Consider the following 20,078-nt stretch of genomic DNA (forward strand, 5'->3'; position numbering starts at 1 on the left):
TGCTTCTAAGTCTGGGAAACAATCTTCTGTGGACCTTGCTTTATGTTTGACAACTTAAAAAAATCATCACATTAGCTTAAATATGTGAAAGTAATAGATGAAATGGTCAAATAATTTGATGACAAAAGGGAAAAATTAGGTAGGAAAGCAGGTGAGTGATTCCCTGCCCTCTCTTCTCTGCAGAGAGCTTTTAGTCCAAGTAATAGCTGAAAAAGAGCATTTCCAGGTCTCCCAGGCCCACACACACGGAGATGGGACTGGGGCATCTACTAGCATGAAAAGTGGACAAACACAAGACCTTACAAAATAAGAGATTAAAAGCAATTGCAGGGCTTGTTATACTGTACTTGGCTCTTCACCAACTTCCAACACTTCCTAATACACGACCTCCTCCTCGGCACTTAAAAGTCTCCATGATTTAATGAAGCTAGACAGAAAATGAGGATAAGAGAGGGAAAATGACTTGTATATTTTCAGAAGATCATGGAATTCCAATTTTTGTAATCAAAACAACTGAGGAAGACCTATCCAAAGACAAACTAAGTAGCAAGGGGAAAACCCCAATCTGGCAGGCAGGCAACAGTATCCACAGTGCAGTGAGCTGAACAAGATGATAATTTCCTCCCCATTTCCTGGATATTTCTGGAGCATTTTTGGATGCAAGGCAAACCTTCATTTTTATATCACAATTCTCCAACCACTGCTGCTTAGCAGGGATTGTGGCATTTAGCAACACAGGAAAAAAACATGATGCGCATGTGTTCATCTTGGCAGATGACAAAAAAACAAGCCAAAAGGAAGTGCAGTGAGATCATCCCAAATGTCAATACCCAGGCCTTGTCTGGGATTAAAGCAGAGCTTCATAAATCAGATTAAAAAGCCCACTAAAAGTTTGGAAGGACTTTTGGAAAAGGCCCACTTGATTTCAACATAGAAATCCTCATCAGAACCAAATGAGAACGTGTGTCTCTGGTCCTACTTACAGCAACATTCAAATACCTGGAGATATCCATCAGCACCAGTGAGGCTTTACAGCAAAACCCACAGGATGACTTCACAGAAAGGCTGTTTTGACTTTTAAGTGCCTTAGAAACACCATCCCCTTTGGTAAATCAAACTCCAACCAGATGAGAGGATCCTTGGACTTCCACAGGAACAGACTGGTTCTTTCTTTAGCAAACTCCCAAACCCACATACTTCTCCAAAATTGCCTTATGGAACAAAGTTGTCCACAATTCCTGGAGTTTCACTCTCAACATAAATATATCAAAGAGAAGCAAAACATCTCAGTCAAAAAAATTGGTCTAGAAATGCCTTCTGTTGTGGCATGAATTCCAACTATGATAAAATTTTATAGGCAGACTGGAGTTAAAGAGACTTTTAAATATGAAAACCAAAAAACCCAAATCTGATGTGCCTAAAATTCAGGACTCCACAGAAGTGGAAGACTGTTTTTCCTCTACCAATTTCACTGGAAGCAGACTGTTGTGCTAGGAAACACCACCCCTATGATTAAGAATCTTTCCAAAGCAAATATTTTCTCTCTTTCCCTGAAAATCCCTTAAATTCTCAAAAAAATTTCTTTATTGTCCTCATACCACTTCCACTCTCAGAAAGTATCCAGAAAAAAAGCTATTTGTCAGTTACTTCCAGTTCTTTCAGTTCAAGACTCTATTATGCTGCACAATTGTCATGTGCATCTGCTTAACGTGGAGGGAAAAGATGTTGCTAAATTGGCAGCAGAACAGTGGGCTGGGCAGGAGAGGTGCCTTCTCCATTGTGTGCACAGGGCGGCTCTGCTGACTGCAAGGGCTCACGCAGCAGAAAAAAACCCCAAATGCCATCCCTGCTCTTGCTCTTGGCAGCTGTTCTCTTATCACCAAAGAGAATTTATCGCACCACTGACAGATGCTGAGATTCAGAAGCTGAAGCTGAAAGCCAAAGGGATTGATTCAAAAAACAAAAACATCCCTTGAAAAAAATTTTTTAAAAAACCCAAAAAACATATAGGAAGAGCCCTACCAAACCAAGTCACTTCAGTGCACACATCACATGGCATCTCTCCATGGGGAGGGGAAAGAGAGAGCCGAGCCCCCACACAGATGTCAGCAGGTCTGTCTGCAGCACTCCTGGAAGCTGCTCAGTGTTAAACCAAAGAGATGCAAGAAACCATGGAGAACCTGGCCACAAAATTCCTACTGGGGACAGTGGGAGCAGAGAAGACTTTTCAGGGAAAAGGACCTTGAAATCAAGCTTTCTTGGTATTAAAGTCATTATCGAACACAAAATACTTGCATTCCTAGTGTTCTCTCATGAAGGGAATTGGTGGATCAGGGCTGTCTGGAATTTCTATTCTTGCACACACACACACACACTTTCTCTGTCAAAACCTCTTTCACTCCTATGAGGCTACAAGTCTTAGTTTCTTATATGTGACTCCACTGTGTACCAACATCCAGGAATCCACTGCACAGCTGCTGTGGCTACTCCCAGGAACTGGAGACAGCAGTCCTGTGTTGTACATGACAAGGGGCTTTAATATCTCCCCTCCCGATGTCACACATGGCCTGGTGCACACGGACACTCCATGCACACCAACAGCTCATGGCGTCTGTGGCCATAAAGCAGAGCCTGTATTTCATCCACAAGTTTTGCCAAATTGCTGCACACAGCATGCCAATATCTCCCTCCTGCTCCCTGTCCCCAGGGAAAACACAGTTGAGTTTATCACAGGCAAAGAAAGCCTGAGCTATCCACCAACACTGCTGTAGGCACAATGCAAAGGAAGACATGCAGCGCCTTCTGTCAACACTCCCAGGTGCACTTTCCTAACTAAGGCAGCCTGATATAAGGTTTAATTTCTGGACACTAATCTGTCTTTTCTGGAAAACTCAGAGCAAGCTGAATTCTCCCAGAGCAGCGGATTCCAGCAGTGGGGAAAGAAGTCCCAGAGTAACTCCCATTTCCTTGTAACGCGGAAAGCCCCCAAACAAAACTCAAGAGGAGACATTATGCCTGACACTTCAGAAGAAGGCCAGACTGGGAACGCCAGCATCACCCCGATGCGCACCGCTGGGGGTGTGCAAGGCCCGGCCCCGCCGGGCGCGCCCCGAACTCCACGGAATGAGGATGAGGAGGACAAGGCAGCCGACGGGAAGCAGGCCCAGGGCAGCGGCAGGACGGGCGGTAGCATGGAGCAAGGCTGACACCTGCAGGGAGAGCTGGGCATGAGCGAGGCGGAAAAAACTGTTTCAATGCCTCAAAAATCAGCAGCGAAAATATTTCCACCCTTTCAGTTTTGAACTTGAACCACTTTGGGGTTTGCTCACATTCTGCCACCAACATTTGAGATATTTGTCTGGGATCATTGTTCTTCCCCCGGCTCCTCCCCGGAAAACCAGAGCATACATGGAGCAGGGCACAAATAGATCCTGTGATCCCACACAGTCCGACGGTAAGCGCATTCATCTTTCCTCACAATTAATCTTATCTGCCAGTAAAATTCGAGATCCAGTGCAGGAATTAGAGCAAGCTACTTACTTACCCAGGAAGGTCAATTTAGGTCAAAGCTACCTCACACAGATGGCTAATTGCAATCCCTTACACATACAACACAATTGTTCAATATACTCAAAATAAATAGTGTAAGTAATTAATTTAAAGCTGCCCTAATTGTTTCTCAATTTCCCCTATTAATTTAACCTATAACACTCCTCCTATGAAAACTTCAAAGCTCTAACTTAACAGCCAATTAAACCTTCTTTAGGAAAAAAAAGTGCTGTCAGCACGGATTTCTTCTGACTGAACCCCTTGAAGCACTTGGGAGTTCATTTAAATTGCACTGGGCTTAGAAGCAAAGCGCTTTTCGCAGGTACACTGTTCTCAGTAAGCTAATGAGACAATGGGCAATTAAGATTAATTAAGGTTTTCAACTCGGTATCAACTTTCTGATCACCCTTTGGCTTGATGAAAGTGGTCGACGCTGGAGCAAACAAGAAATCCCTGGGCGTGTGAGCGGGAGCTGGCGGGAGCAGACACAGTTTTCCCCCAGCTCACTGAGATCTGGGGCTCAGCTATGGCTGAGGGGCCCCCGCAGAGTGGCTTCTTTCCTAAATTAGTCTCACTAACCTCATTAGTAGAAAGCTTGGGAGAATGGAAAACCCTGAACCAGAGACGCAGTACGGAACAGGAAACAGAAACTAAGTAAAACAGGAATAAACCATCCCGAGTCAGGCTCCAAACACATCCCAGGAAGTTGAAACACAAGCAAGTACCTTAAAGCTAAGCCTGCTCAATTATTATTGTGAACAGGATTCCTCCGAGAAACTCCTGGGGTTACATGAGGGGAAAAAGGTACCCAGCACACAGAGCAGCTGAGCAGGAGGGAGGAGGCAGGTTTGGGGAAAAGAAAAACAGTGCTCTAAGGACACTAACAGGAGGAAATCTTAGTGAATGATTGATCAGCAGAAATATTCAAGAGCTGCTGCTGACCGAATCCACCTTAATCTGGGAATGACACAGCACAGCTGGTTCTGTTGAATACCCAGCCTTCACTGTCAGTGCGGATTTTACCCTCTCATCATCCCCATCTTTTACTTCACATGACACATCTGTGCCATGGGACAACCCTGCACACCCCTCACACCATTTGGTTTAATGAATCCAACGCCCTTTGCAAGGGCCTTCCCAGCACAGAACTGGCAGGGAGGGCCAGGTGAACCATGATTACCCTGTGGCACACTTGTCTGCAACTTGGAAACCACAAGTCTTATTATTATACCTAGGGAATTACTGCTATCTATACCCTCTATACCCCCACTACTTTTTTCCTTTTTTTTTTTTTTTTTTTTTTTTATTAGCAAAAAAACCCCGCTAAAAGCAAACATTTGGAAGAGTTTTTCTCACTACTAAGACTTTTTTGTTACTTCAGAGAGTACACATTTTGGGAACCGCCCAAAAGGCTAGCAATCATGATCTCAAATTAACCAGACGTTGCTCTTGCACAGTGTAATTGCAAATCTCACAGGGAATGACAGCCCTCATGGTTGTTTTACCTGACAGGTGTGTTCCTGGCCTCTGTCACTGAGGTTTGCAGCCTACCTGAGAGGAATGCCTGACTGGCCCAAAGGCATGTCACAGTTGTCCGGAGCGCTGAAGGGTCCAGGGGGCCCCTGGCGGTCCCTGGTGGTTCAGAGGTTCTCAGGAGTACTGGAGGGCCTGAGGATTCTGAGGCACCCCAGGCCAAAGGTACCTTAGGGGATCCTGGAAGTCTGAGGGGTCCCAGAGGGACTGATGCGCCCCAGGGTGTCTCAGAGGGTCGTGAGGGTCTGAGAGCTCTGAAGGGCCCCAGGAGCCAGAGATGCCGTGGGGGGTCCCGGCAGGTCTGAGGGGGTCTGAGGCACCCGGGGGTCTGAGGTGTCTGAGGCACCTCAGGGGGTCCCGCAGGTCTGAGGGGGTCTGAGGCACCCGGGGGTCTGAGGAGTCCAAGGCACCTCAGGGGGTCCCACAGGTCTGAGGGCTCTGAGGGGCCCTGAAGGGTTCCGGGGGGTCTGAGGGATCCCGGGAGTCTGAGGCACCTCAGGGGGTCCTGCAGGTCTGAGGGCTCTGAAGTGCCCTGGGGTTTCTGAGGGATCTCGGGAGTCTGAGGCACCTCAGGGCGTCCCGCAGGTCTGAGGGCTCTGAGGGACCCTGAGGGATCTCGGGAGTCTGAGGCACCTCAGGGGGTCCTCTGAGGGCTCTGAGGGGCCCTGAAGGGTTCCAGGGGGTCTGAGGGATCCCGGGAGTCTGAGGCACCTCAGGGGGTCCCGCAGGTCTGAGGGCTCTGTGGGGCTCTGAGGGGTTCCGGGGTTTCTGAGGGATCCCAGGAGTCTGAGGCACCTCAGGGGGTCCTGCAGGTCTGAGGGCTCTGAGGGGCCCTGGGGGTCTGAGGGATCCCGGGAGTCTGAGGCACCTCAGGGCGTCCCGCAGGTCTGAGGGCTCTTGAGGCACCTCAAGGGTCTAAGGAGTCCAAGGTGCCCCCGTTGGGGGGTCCCGGAGGTCTGAGGGCTATGAGAGCTCGTAGGGGCCGAAGGGTTCCCGGGGGTTTGAGGGGTCCCAGGGATCTGAGGGCTTTGAGGCGTCCCGGGGACCTGAGGGCTCCGAGGCGCGCGAGGGCTGCGGAGCTCTGAGGCGCTGAGGCGGCTCGGGGCGCCCCCTAGCGGCCGTTGCCGCCACAGGCCGGGGCGGAGCCGCGCGGTGACGCAATCGGCGCGCGCCGCGCGGTGACGCCATCGCGGCCGTTCCCGGCGCCGCTCCCGGTTCCCATCCCGATCCCGGCCCCGCTCCCGGTTCCCATCCCGATCCCGGCCCCCGGCCCGTGAGGGCGGCTCGGGGCGGTCCGATGCGGCGGCGGGCAGGATGCACCAGAAGCTGCTGCGCAGCGCGCACTACATCGAGCTGGGCAGCTACCAGTACTGGCCGGTGCTGGTGCCCCGCGGCATCCGGCTGTACACGTACGAGCAGATCCCGGTGTTCCTGAAGGACAACCCCTACATCACGGATGGATACCGCGCCTACCTGCCCTCCCGCCTCTGCATCAAGAGGTGAGCGCGCCCCGCGGCCCCCGGCGTCCCCTCGGCCCCGCCGCCGCTCACCCCTGCCCCGCCTTGTGTCTCCTCTCCCTCAGCCTCTTCATCCTCTCCAACGAGACCGTCAACATCTGGAGCCACCTGCTCGGCTTCCTGCTCTTCTTCACGCTGGGCATCTACGACCTGACGGCCGTGCTGCCGGCGGCCGGCGCCTCCCGCGAAGACTTCGTCATCTGCTCCGTCTGCCTCTTCTGCTTCCAGGTGGGCTCCAGCCCAGCCCATCGCACCGCGGGGTCAGAGCCGCCGCGGCCGGGCCGGACCTGAGCTGAGGGGAACTGAACGCGGCTGGCACAGGAGAGAGTCCGTGGGACACAAATGCGTTTGTCCGGGCCGTGTCCCACAGCTTCCGCAGTTTGAGGGGGCTTGAGGTGGCTGCAGGTGCTGCTGGAAAAGGCCAAGCACCAGAGCACAGGGATCAGCCGTGGTTTGATGGTGGGGAAGGGCAGGAGGGCTGTTGGCCTCCCTTTTTACGTGTCAGAGGAATCTGTTTGCAAGCAGACTTGAGGCGTGTCTCTGGTGGGCACCTGCAGCTCCTGTGCAGCACGCTGTCCTTGTGAGAGCACAGAAGAGCTAAAGGCACCATTTGTGTTCTCTGTAGGGTACAGAATTGCCTTTGTCCAGCCACAAGTGGCTCTAGGAGCAAACAAGCAGCCTGTGCCTAAGAGTTAAATTTCTGCGTGTTCCCTCAGTCAAGGCACACAGTGGGTGCTGGGCAGTCAGGGCAGATTTGGGCTTTGGCTTCTGCCTGGGGCACTCTGGCCCAGCAGAATTCATCCTCCCCCTGTACTGGTGTGGATGTGTCTCCCTGGAGCACTGTCAGCTCTCTCAGCCTCAGGAGCCCACTGGTGTTACTTGTACAACTGGTTACTGTGGTTTGCCGTGTCCTGCTCCTCCTCCCCCCTGCCAGAGACGCTTTATGGCCAGCTGGCAGGGATCACAAGTGCCTGCACCGAGGCGGGTCATGGGCCAGGTGCCTGTTCCAGCTGCAGGGCTGAAGCTTGCTGTGCTCCCTGCTCCTTTGTAAAGAATTAACCCTCCTCCTCTGGCCCTCTGTGTAGGTCTGCATGCTTTGCTCAGTCGGATACCACCTGTTCTGCTGTCACCGCTCCGAGAAGACCAGCCGGCGCTGGATGGCACTGGATTATGCCGGCATTTCCATCGGGATCCTGGGCTGCTACGTGTCAGGCGTGTTCTATGCCTTCTACTGCAGCAACGTGAGTCAGGAGCACGTGTCCTTCCAGGGCTTAGTTTGTGTGGTCTCACTGTGGTTTCCGTGCTGCAGGAAGGGGGTTTAGTGCAGGTGTTTAAAGAGAACAGTAGTTGGGAGGCAGGGATGGGAACTGGAACACGCCCCTCTGACCTCAGCAGAACTCTGCCAGCTGAAGAGACAGGCAAATGCAGGTTTTCCTTTCCAGCTGTTGATTGCACCAACCTCAGGAGAATATTTAAATTTCTCTCAAGACAGGAAAACTTGACAGGTCCTACCTGCATCCAGTGCCTGAGGCTGGTCATGGGATATGCCCCATCACAGGTACTTTATTCAAACAGCATTGCCCACGAGGTAGCTGCTGTGAGGCAGAAACAACCTTGTTTTCCCTCCATCTAATGAGCTCCCTCCCCCTCAAGGTCTGCTGTGGACATGGCTGTGCAGGAGCTGAACTGGGCTGTTGAGGCACAGGTGCATTGAAAACATTTGGTGCAGGAAGTGCTTGGAATGAAGGATGTGGTGCCAGGTGCCCCCCCAGAAGCAGAGTCCCCTGCCCTCAGTGCCAGCTGACAAGCACAGGGCCCTGCACTCAGACCCATGGCTGGTGCTCGCAGCAGGGACAGGGTGGGGTCACTGAAACCTTCTGCCCAGAGCTGACTTTTGCACTCCACAAACTTGCCTTGTTTCTTTCTGCCCTCAGTACTGGCGCCAGGTGTATTTGATCACTGTGCTGGCCATGATCCTGGCAGTGTTTTTCGCTCAGATCCACCCCAGTTACCTCACACAGCAGTGGCACAGGCTGCGCTCCATCATCTTCTGCTCCGTGTCTGGCTATGGAATCATTCCCACCATCCACTGGGTTTGGCTCAATGGCGGCATTGGTGCATCCATTGTACAGGTAATTAAAAAAAAAGAAGGAAATAAGATTCCCTTTTGCTTTTCACTTGCCATCTTCCTTGAGTTCTCTTACACTTGGGGAAACAACGGGGAAGGAAGAGGAGTTAAAATCCCTCTAAAGACAGAATTCTTTTGGTTGATACAATCCAAATGGGAACACTGAGAACTGTGTTGAGAGGGGAGAGACAGTTTGGGAAGCTTCATTGTGTTGTGCTGCCCTAAAGCTGCAGGGAGGGAAGGAATGCAGGATCCAGCTGTGTCTGTGTCTGGGCATGGAGCAGCCTGTGCGGGCAGACCACACCCTCACCAGGGCCAGGGGCCAGGGACTGAGGTGCCTATGGAGCAGGAAGGAACCTGTCAGGCTGCAGGAGTGCTCAGGGCTGGCCGCCTCCACAGATCCAGAGGGCAACCAGGAGACACTGGGATGATGGGATGATTATGTGTCTCCTCTCCTGTTCCCTAGGATGGCAGCAGAAATCAGCATTTACCTGCTCAGCCCTCTGACTCCCACACAATCCTCCTCTAACAGCTCTTTCATGTTAGTATTTTCCTGTTTGTTTCACCCCTTGGAATTATGCTGTGAAAGCAGCAGCCCAATACAGCCAAAGGCAGTCCAATGTGCCCCGGTATGAACCACCCTGAAATCACTGCAGTTGCCCAGCAACACCTGATAGTGCTGAAGGAAATGCTCCCTTTTCGTAGTGAGCACAAACTGCACACACCTGAGCTGGCCTGGATGGATGGCTGTCCCCTGGGGTGAGGGTTCAGCCTGGTCCAGAACTGCTGTGGAATGTGGCAGAGCACTACTTGAAAAGAGATGTGGCCTTCATAGAGGACATTTCACACTGGCCTCTAAAAATCATCTGTAGCAGTTGTACCCCCACACTTCCCCATCTGGCTTCCCCTGGGATAGCAGGATGGTGTCTATGGTACACATTTTGTTTCCATACTTCAGAAAAACAGCCCACTTTTGGTAACAAACCATTCTGCTAGCAAGATCCACCTGGTGGCTGAGTTGCTGTGAGCAGTCCTGCCTGCAGCAGCGGCGATCCCAGCATAAGAGGGATGTGCACTGCAGTGTCCCTCACCCTGGCTGTCCTGTACAGGCCCAGGTGACCTTTCACAGACACATGCTCTGGCTGCTGTCGGCTGAACTGAGTAGAAGCAAGAGGCTGGAATAAAAGAGGTTTCTTCCCACTCAGCCTTGCCCAGAGTTTGGCATGTGTGTCCACGTTGGATTTGTGCATAGCTAACACAGGCAGGGAAGGAAGATTCGGTGTTGCCATGCCTTTTCCTTTTTTATCTTTGGGGACTTTTTTTCCTGTTTTTGCCTTCTAACAGAATAGGAGAGCTTCCTTTTCTTTTGCAGGAGTTTGCTCCGCGGGTATTTGTCATGTACTTCATCGCTGCTGTAGCTTTTCTCTTCTATATTTCCAAAGTTCCAGAAAGATACTTCCCAGGTAGGAAATTCTCTTCTGGCTGTTTTCTTTCCTGCAGTTAAGCTTCCCACAGTGCTTATTGTGGGTCCTGAACTTCCTGGGAGAGAACAAGCTGACCATGTTCCCCATGCAGTGTTCCCATACAGAGTAAAAGAGTGGGTCGAGGCAGACAACTTCCATCAAGTTCGTTAAAGAACCTTCCCTGTCACCCCTCAAGGGCAGGGTGTGGCAGAGCCGTGCAGGAGACTGGTTGCTGATTGCACTGCATATGTTGTGGCCAAATTTAACAGCTGAACTCCTTGCCCCTCTCCCCCACAGGCCAGCTGAACTACCTCGGCTCGAGCCACCAAGTGTGGCACATCCTGGCAGTGGTGATGCTGTATTGGTGGCACCAGTCCACAGTGTACATCATGCAGTACCGACACAGCAAGCCCTGCCCCGAGTACAGCACGGACTTGTGAGCCAAGGTACGGCTGTTGCCATCCTCGGGGAACAGGATACTCTAACCACAGGCTTTGGGAATGCTGGCCTGAACCTCAGGTCACTGCTGCAGAGTGGGTCCCAACTGGTGCAAATAAAAAGCAGGGATGTGATGCCAGGCACTGCTCACCTGTGCTGCTCCAGTGGATGAGGCTGTGTAGAGCTGCTGGGCCCTTGAGCAGTTTTAGAGCAGACTGGACTCAGCCCAACCAGATCCCTTCCAGCTCTGTGTCACAAGCTGAGTAGTCTCAAACCGTCATTAGTACTTGTCCTTAAGTAGCCTTTAACTCAGGCTTTTGTCAGATTTTCAGTCTGCTTAGCATTGATCTGGATGTTGTGGAAATCAGATGAGTTGCCAATTACATGTGCACAGTGATTTACCTTGTTTGCCTGCTCTGTTTCAGAAGCAGCACGAGAGGATTTGTGACCGAGGGTCTGGACCTCATGTGAAGAGCTGTGCTGTCAAGGACTGAGGCAGCTACTTTCTCGACTCCTGGACTGTTAACCCCTTGCTGGGACAGTGTTACTGCAAGCTTTGATAAACACAGCAGCACTGCCTGGGGTCGGAGGGGCATTTCCTTCTCAGTCAATTCCTGCCCTGCAGTCGAGTGCCAAACAGCTCTTCCCGGAGTGGGACAGCAGCACGCTGAGCTACCTGGGCACGCAGATCCCAGCAGGATGTTTTGTTGCTTGGCAGACATGAACGGCTCAGCCAAGGGCACTCAGGCCTGAACACCAGGTTTTCAGGGGGTGTGCACAGTTAGGAGAACACTCCTGGCAGCATACCTGTAAAATTGTAGGAACTGTGGGAGCTGGTCCTAGATCCAAAGCACAGGCCTGTGGGCTGTGCATGGAAGATGTACTTACGCTTCAGCACTGGAACAGGAATGTATGAACTGGAATTCAGTGGATTTGTGTCCTGATCTGGATGAGCTCTTTCCCATTCTCTGGGAGATGAGATCACATGGCATCCTGCACACCTAGATCTTCATTGCAGATCTTGAAAATAGCCTCCCCCAAGGGGGGTCGTGGTCGTGCCAATGCTTGAAGAAATTTCTCTTGATCCCTTCAGTAATCTGGAATCAGTATTTCAAAATTTCAGCAGTACCACTAAGACTGCTTGTCCATGTTTGTTGCTGTTTTGCAATCAGGGAACCTGCTGGGGATGCAGATTCCTGACTTTTGGCCTTTCCCTGCGTGCAGGATGATACTGCACTTGCAGACACGGTTGCCCAAAAGCACCAGCTGTCACAATCCTGCCACAGTGCCAAGGCTGCTTGGAGTTTCAGGATATGTTGTGGAACCATCTTTTATGAAATGAACACCAGGGAGCCATGAAATACACTGGTTAGTGTGCAGCTGCAGCCCAGCACCACGCAGCTCCAGAGGTGCCAGTCTTCTGAACAGCACTGAACTCCTTTGGACATCTGGGTTAGAGCAAGGATGCTGTTGGGAGTAGTCCTGTGTGGCTAGGTCCTTGTGGAGAGGGCTTCCCCCTAATCCACTGGGAGAGGCTCTGTTACTTGCCCAAAGCTGCCTCCCTCTGGGCTAAGGCAGAGGAGCAGAACTTGTTTTCCAAGGAGACATGGAGTGTAGGTGGAAGCTTACAGATAGGCACCTAAATGCCTTGGGCATGGAGAAGGCACTGCTGATGTGCTGGGCAGAGGGTGGTTCTGGTGCTTTTCTGTTGATTTTTTTAAATTAAGAAACAAGTATTGGCAAAACTGACTCTGCATTAATGATTCACCTCCCACAGCTTTCAGCCTTTCAGTGTAAACACTGATTTTTTAAATGATTTTTTTTAACTTGACAGCCAAGCAAGTTTCAAGTGCACTAATTACTACTACTGAAGCCTGACAAGGAACTTGCAAATGTACAAGTCTGTTTCTGGTGTTATGTGTACAGTAATACCCCAGGAATGTGTCTGTGCTCTGAAACATTACTGACTTTAGTATTTGCTAATGTATTTTTATAATGGAAAGTTGTAACTTCTCCAACGGTTTTCACCAGATAAGGAAACTGATTGCCAAGCTGTGCATTTTTACCTGACACAATTTATCAAGCTGCATGATTATCTTTGATGTACATACTGAACTTAAAAATAAATTCCAGTTCATTGGCTTTTTCCTTGGAGTAACATCATTCCTGCTTCTCATGCAGCAAAACAGTAGATGTCAATGGCTCAGCCATGGAACTTGTGCTACAGACAGGGATTTTGTGGGGAGATTCTCTAGCTGAATTTGCTGATGAACTCAGCTTTTCATTCTGCTACCAGTACTCTTTATTAACCGAGTCCTGCTGCTGCTTTATCTGTTCTTGACCCTTCCCATTCTTACTTCAGCTCACCCAAGAGTAAAATCAATACAAGGAGCATTCAAACAACCTGCTGCAGTAAACATCTGCAGGAAGGGGCTCACACCACATTATAGCTCCATCCAGAAATGCAGAGCTCAGCCCAGTGGCACTGGGAGCCATACACAACCTTTCTGCAGGAAGGCTTTAAGGAGTAACACTGAACAGAAGGATTTTTAACCACCTGAGCACAGCAGGATGACTGGACAGCAAACAGAACTACTTAAAACAGGTGCTTACATGACAGTTACAAAATCACTTGGCAGCAGCAGTGCTTACAACGAGTAAATTAAAGCCTACACACTAAGACTTCACAATGCAGTGTTGAAGAGACCTGCAAAGGCACTGTTAACCAGGTTCTTTTATTTAACAACTCCAAGGGTTTTATGATATACACCAGCTTCACAAAAAAAGTTAAAAGTTCTCACTTTAGTAGTAGACAAAAAAGCTTTAGAAACTCCAAGTCTAACAAGAAATGGAAGTGTAGTTCAGGCAAGTGCACTTAAAAGCTGAATGCCAGCAATTTAAAAATAGTTTTTATGCTCTTTAATAGTAGGTGATACCTCAGTCACAACTTTAGCCATACACACCATCTCCTTGATTTCCTTTCAAAATAAGCTCTACAGAACAGTAATGCAGCAGCCAGCCTTGGTGCTTAACTCATATTCACTCAAGTCACCAACATGATTGTGGCTGCTGGGTCACCAACACCACAGCAACTCCAAGGGCTACGTGATGTGTGCATGTGTATATTTTATATATACTTCTTAGATATATAAAAATACACAATATCATATAAAAAACTCCAGATAAACTCTTTTTCTCACAGTAGCAAATATATCAACTTATTTTCACAGTACTTGGTTTTACTAACTGGGACACCCAGAATGATTCAGACGCTGGTGCTCACAGAGCCCCCTGCCACACACAGGGCAACCAAAGCATTAACTGTATTAATTACACACCTAAGGGCCCTTTGAGTCCACAGGCAAACACAACTAACTGGTTTTTCTTTGCATCACCACAACTACCCAAATGTGGTTGTGCTTCTTAGTGCTTTGGGACAGATGCTCTCTGCAGCAGCTGATGCTAAAAGGCCTGTGCTTCAGTCCCTCAACATGCTGAAGGAGAAGCTGTAAAAACCCATTGGGATTTCTGTCTGGAAGGGAAGTGTCAACTCCTTACCTTGCCCTCTTGCTACCACAGGCAGCACGTACATGTCTACTGCAGCAAGAGCTTTCCTGATTTCACGTAAGGTTACGTTGCACTCCACACACCCTGAAAGGCAAAGGATACCCCATTCCCTGACAGTCACACATTTCACCTCCTTTGAATAGTGGATAGTGGCTGAAAATAACCCCAAACTTGGGTTCAGTTGTGTATAAACTACATATACCAGGAAAAGTCAGCTTAAGCTTAGCAGGGTGCACCAATCTCATATCGACCATAAGAAAGGATCAAATAACTAACTCTAAAGAGGAAAAAAAAGGTAAATTTAAGCAAAAATCTGACTGGTGTCTTGAGTATGAAGAACAGGTATGTTAAGGCCATTAGGAGGCAAATATCATGGGCCATAACTGGTGCCAGCTCTAGAATCACTGCGTCTGCAGCTTGCCTTTGCCTTATCTCTCCCTTCAGCTCTGCTGTGCTGCAGTATAACTGCATAGAGACCCTCTGCCAAAACCCCCTACAGCCCTCCCCAGCCTGGAGCCTTGGGGTAAACCAACAGTACATGAACATTTGCACATTTCCTATTTGTAATTTACCTGATCACTTCTGCCCACTCTGGGTCTGCTGATGCCCAGCCTCCTCCCTGTATTCCAACAGCCCTCACCTCTCCTCCTGGGCCCTGGAGCCAAGCCCCAGGGCCGTGTGCATTGTTAACCCTTCCCGTTGCTTTCCCACTGGGAAGACAGCAACAGCCTGGCTTTGGCGAGGACTGGCCACATTTAGGACCACAGTTTTCATCTCATTTTGTGTCCACCTCACTGCCACATTTGTCATCTTGCTCTGTTCCAAGAGCTCTTCAGGCAGGTAACAGCTCTGAAAGACATTGAGAAAGGCAGCTTATAATAAGCACGCACAGAGGGAAAAAAAAAAAAAAAAAAAAGAAAGAAAAAGACTGAAAAGACTGTTAACCTGAGTGTCAGAAATGCTACAAAAATTGGCATGTGCTTCTTGCAGCCTTTGGCACCAAACAGGTGAGAAGAGCAGTAATAAAGCCTGGAAAGTCCTGTGTTGAAACATTTCTACTCAATCTCCTAAAGGCTTAACTCCTAAAGGAAAAGGCACCCTGAAGCAGGCACAGCTGGAATATTCCACTTATACCCTGTGAGAAGTGAAACTGAGGAAGATGAAGGCAGCTATCTATACACCATCACTGTGAGTATATTCAGATTACAGAGCTAATGGAAGCAATCTCCCACACCTCCTAGGGGGAATTGGATCAAACTGATCCCAAAGGAGTCTCGTGATTTGTTTTCCATGTGTTTTCAGTGACTATTGAAAGGGACCAAATCCCACCCCACCCCTGCCAGATCTCAGGATCACAGATCTCCTGAATATCCAGCAGGAGGCAGCGGGGAAAAAAGCCCACAACCCTGAATAGTTCACTTCACCTGTGACAGGGGGCACATGAGGACACTCGGCCACAAATAGGGAAGTCCCCAATGTGCAAACAGCCGGCTACCTACTCCTCAGCCTCCAGTGGAGCAGTACAGAAAGGGGAGACACCTCCTTCCGTGTCCCCGTGAGGATGGCCATGGAACCCAGGCTGGGCTGTCCCAATGGGCATTGTCTCTGCACATGGTGTCCATCCTGCCAACACGTACCACAGGAAGCAAACCCTGTGCTCGGCGGTGCTCACACCTCCTGCCATCACCCGGGCACCTCCCAGAGGTGCTGGGCAGCAGCTCCTTCCCGAAAGGCTCCGTGGGGTGAAATGCAGCTCAGTGGTCTGGCAGGCACCAGCTCCTGCTGGAACACAGCTGGGGCAGGAAGCACCCCCAAAGCTCAGTGCATTTAGCAAACCTTAAAAGAACATCGGATTACAGTCATTTCATAAAACTGTTGTGGTAAAAAACCAACAGGTCCGAGACAGGACACATTTTCGTTTCAATCAAAACCCAAGAGGAAAACAGACACAAATCCCAAGTTGTAATCAAACCAATCCAATGGTTGTACCTCACAGTCATATCCGCAAGTCATCTGAAACACTCCACATGCCCAAGGACAGCCCCTCTTCCAGTATGCTGAGGAGTCTCCCAAAGTGCTGTAATTCCGGCCATGTCCCTGCTGGCTCACTCCCCCACACATTCAAGGCTTCTCACAGATCATAAATCACCTGCTTCTTTAGTTTTGACTCTACATTTCCAGTTTGCTACTTTACATTAATGGCACTTACTGTTAAAAAAATAATTCAAAATTGACCATTTAGGCACACACAAAAAAATAATCTGCCTTTCATCTCTGCAGCTGCATAGATGTCTGTAAGGTCCCAAGCCATAGCTGTGCTCTGGAATTCTGGGCCACAGCCCCTTGAGGATGTGGCTGCTTTATTTTTATGATTAATAAAGATAGTTTTCACCTAGGAAGCAAAGACGTGGCTACTTCCAGCACATAATCTGGATATCAGTATGTCTTGGTTCTTAGATCTGCTGAGACATGAAGAAGGACCACAGTTCATTAGCCTCCTATACATATGGGAAGCATTTTCCATGTGCTCCCTGCCTCTTCTGCTCCACCAGGGCACATGGCAGAGGGATGGAAAGGCAAGACCAAAGTGCACAATGACAGTATGTCCCAGGGCCCCAAGTCAGTGACACAGATTTGTATCCAATTCCTCACTTCATCCTGGGAGCCATCTGCCATAAGGAAACAACACTTCTGATTTTTTTACTCTTTTTCTCAAAAAGACCCAAATCAGAATTAGCTGTTACTTGCAATTCCATCACGCATACAGGCCACTGTCTCCTCAGCCTGAACAAGCTGTACAACCCAGGCTCCTGGCATTTCAACCACATAAATTACTCCACTAAACCTTTATTAAGGGACTTGGAGAGGTGGAGAGGGGGAAACCCATTGGAAGCCTCTACTGTTTAGAAGGGAACGGAGCTGCTCCAAAGGGATCTAACTCCAGTGCCTGCTGTGGTTGGCTCTGTGTGCTCTGCACCACCAGCTCTGTGAAGGGAACCGCACCAAAGTCATCTGTTTTCAGCCCGTCCCCACTGTGAATGGCCCCGTGCAAAGAGCTCTGCCTCGGCCTGCCAGCCACCACGACCGTGCCGTGGTCCCCGCAGCTGTCCCCAAAGCCCTGGTGCTGGGCATGGCGCATCAGCTCCGGCGGGTGGAAGGGTTTGGCTCCGAAAGGATCCAGCAGCGCCTCGTCTGTCTGCAGAGGGTTGGCTCTGTCCTTGCTGTCAGTCAAGGCCACGCTGATGTTCTCCTTGGAGTCCGAGATGGTCAGGAACTCGTTGCTGCTCTGGGAGTCCCTGCGGCCGGCCTTCCTGTGCCGGCGGGCGCGCTCCGGGGTGCGGTAGCTGGGTTTGAGCCCCTTCTTTGTGCCGGTGGGGGTGCCGTGATGGCGCTTCCCGTTGCTCTTGGACACCTCCTGCTTCATGCGCCTCTGGCGGGAGGACAGCTTCTGCAGGTTCCTCTGCTGCTTCACCTTCTGCTGCTGCTGCTGCTGGCTGCCTGTGATCTCCTCAAACGGAACCAGCCCAAACAGGTCCTGCCTGCTCCCAGCAGACTTGGCCACAAGGGAGGGCTGGAATGGGGTGCAACCAAAGATATCCACGCTCCGTGGAGAGGTGGGGGAGAGCAGAGGCTCCAGCCCTGAGCCCTGCCCATCTCGCTGCGGCACCTTTTTGCTGAAAGGAGCTTTTATGAAAACATCAAAGTCATCCTGCTCTTGGCTTAGGCTGGGAAAAGCCACCTGAGAAGAAATATCTTTGTCCACTTTCTCTCTTGCCTGAGGCTGCAGAGTGAAAAAGGGCACAGCTCCAAACACGTCAAATTCTTGGCCAGAGTTGATCAGAGTGCTTGGCACCTCAGGCAGAGACATAGGCACTGAACTGGGCTCTGTGATTTCACTGCTGCCCACACCATCTCTGAACCGAGTGCTCAGGAGCCCTTCCACACATTTTTGCTTAGTTCGGTCACAATCAGAATCAGAGCTCTGCTTTTCTTCCTCCTCTTCTTCCACCTCTTCCTCAGAATCCATGAGGAGAGGTCGATGGCCTAAATTCTCTGGTTCTGTATCATTGTCATCATTGAAGTCCCCATTTTCTCCATGCAAGACTTCTTCATCCTCCTGTTCTTCTTCTTCCTCACTGCTCTTGGGAGAAGGAGGATCAGATTCAAAATCACTCTCTGACTCCTCACCACCTTTTGTCACGTGTCCTTCTGCACTTTTCCTCCCTGCCTGGGGATCTCTAAATGCATGGCTCAGTTTTCCAGCCTTTGTTGGGGTCCCTAAGTTATTTCCTTGATTGCTGGCTGAGTTATCCACTTGTTTTCCAAGGGAACCTGTAGGTCCAAAGAAAAAAGCAAATGAAAACTTAAAACATACACAGGTAAAACTTGCTCCACACACCCCACAGCCACACATCCCAGGAGCTGATGCAAACATATATTCTGTACTTAGGGAGGGAAATGAGATAAAAATCAGACTTGACATTTCAAACAACACACATAAAATCAACAGACAGAGCTGCCAGCTTTACTTCTAAAGCACAAGGTGCCTGGAAATACAGTACAAGTATTTGGGGGGCATACAGAAGGGACTAATGGACACAGCTGATCTCTAGAGACAGCTTTTCAAACCCAGTCATTACACAGCCACTGTCCTCTGGAGAAACAGGAGGCAGCAGGACTTAAACACTAATTTTCTCTATTTTTTTTTTTTTAAGCAGACAAGCAGATGTGCTTCTGCTTCGATAGTATGCTCTGACAAACATTGTTCTAGTAATGAGAGCAGCTCCTTCTAACTTCTGCAGCAACTGAGGCACAAAAGCTCTTTTCCTCAAGTTTGAGAGCAATGCTGTGTGTCTAAATGCAACCCATCAGCTCAACTTCTTTATGGCAAGGAAATTTATCTCCTTGCTCCCCTATGCCAGCTTCCTCCCTACTATTCACTGACAACTAGAACTGAAAGAACAATTCACTGACGAGTCTTTTGTGGTGTGGCTGCCTTGGGAACACTGGAAGCAGTAAAAATTTTGCAGCAGTACAAAAAAGATGGCAAGAGCAGGCAGAGCAGGGGAGGCTGCACAGTGGCACTGGCACCACTCCCCAGAGCAGGGGAGGCTGCACAGTGGCACTGGCACTGCTCTTGTCACTAAGCACACCCAGTTTCTCCCTGTGATGTGGAGAGATGTTTTCAGGAGTGTAACTGACTCTGATTTCTACTGGAAGGGAAAGAGAAAGCTGAAAATCAGTACACTCAAGTCTCCACTGGGTAAAGCACACTTGCCCTTGCAATGTCCTCTTGGCCACAGACAGGGTGCATAATGTTAGATGCAACACCAGCAACAGCAGCGAGAATTCACCTCCTGGCAGGCCCAGAGCCCACAAGGTGTGTGCCCAAAGCCTGTGTGCCACTCTGCCCAGAGAGGCTGCCAGGCACTCTGGCACTGGGGACAAACCTCTCACGTCTCCAGCATCTGACAGCAGCTGGGGCCAGGGCTGCTCCTGTGAAAGCAATTATTAGAGAACTCTGCTCACAGCACTGCACCCCTGACCTCACCCAAGCAAAATGGATGTCTTCCACTTAGGGCTCTGTTACACAAACACTGACATTTAACCCCTTCATGTGTTCAAAGGATAGAAAATGTAGGGATGGCTACAGGCATCTTTGAATATCATCTTCAGCTACTTCTCTAAAAATCACTTTCAGCCAGAATCTATCTCATAATTCTTGTTCTTGCAATATAGCAAACATTTTCTCAGCTAATTCCTTCTTTCACAAGAAACTAGCATGGAACTTCTAGGCCAAGTCAGATTCTTTTCTTTCTATGCTCCAGTTTTACAAGCACCATTTCTTCCATTTTCCAAGGGAATTAAGAGCGATTTCCTCAT

General features: G+C 49.7%; 2 protein-coding genes across 3 annotated transcripts in view; one reads left to right on the forward strand and one right to left on the reverse strand.

The window, feature by feature from the left end:
* The first annotated feature begins 6,249 nt into the window (after positions 1–6,249).
* PAQR3 (progestin and adipoQ receptor family member 3) lies at positions 6,250–12,775 on the forward strand. The gene is made up of 7 exons (XM_002191697.7): positions 6,250–6,581; positions 6,665–6,827; positions 7,685–7,840; positions 8,534–8,731; positions 10,100–10,190; positions 10,488–10,636; positions 11,054–12,775. Exons 1-6 carry the CDS (start codon positions 6,397–6,399, stop codon positions 10,628–10,630), a joined length of 936 nt encoding a protein of 311 aa, XP_002191733.4. The 5' UTR covers positions 6,250–6,396; the 3' UTR covers positions 10,631–10,636; positions 11,054–12,775.
* A 569-nt stretch (positions 12,776–13,344) lies between these two features.
* BMP2K (BMP2 inducible kinase) overlaps positions 13,345–20,078 on the reverse strand; it is a 49,026-nt gene continuing 42,292 nt past the window's right edge. For both annotated transcript variants that reach the window (XM_030272257.4, XM_030272256.4), the window contains one exon: positions 13,345–18,527. In XM_030272257.4, the coding sequence (XP_030128117.4) occupies positions 17,092–18,527 (1,436 nt within the window). In that variant the 3' untranslated portion in view covers positions 13,345–17,091. The remainder of the gene's footprint in view (positions 18,528–20,078) is intronic.

This window comes from Taeniopygia guttata, chromosome 4 (assembly GCF_048771995.1).
Source record: "Taeniopygia guttata chromosome 4, bTaeGut7.mat, whole genome shotgun sequence".
In the NCBI taxonomy this organism is placed as follows: domain Eukaryota; kingdom Metazoa; phylum Chordata; class Aves; order Passeriformes; family Estrildidae; genus Taeniopygia; species Taeniopygia guttata.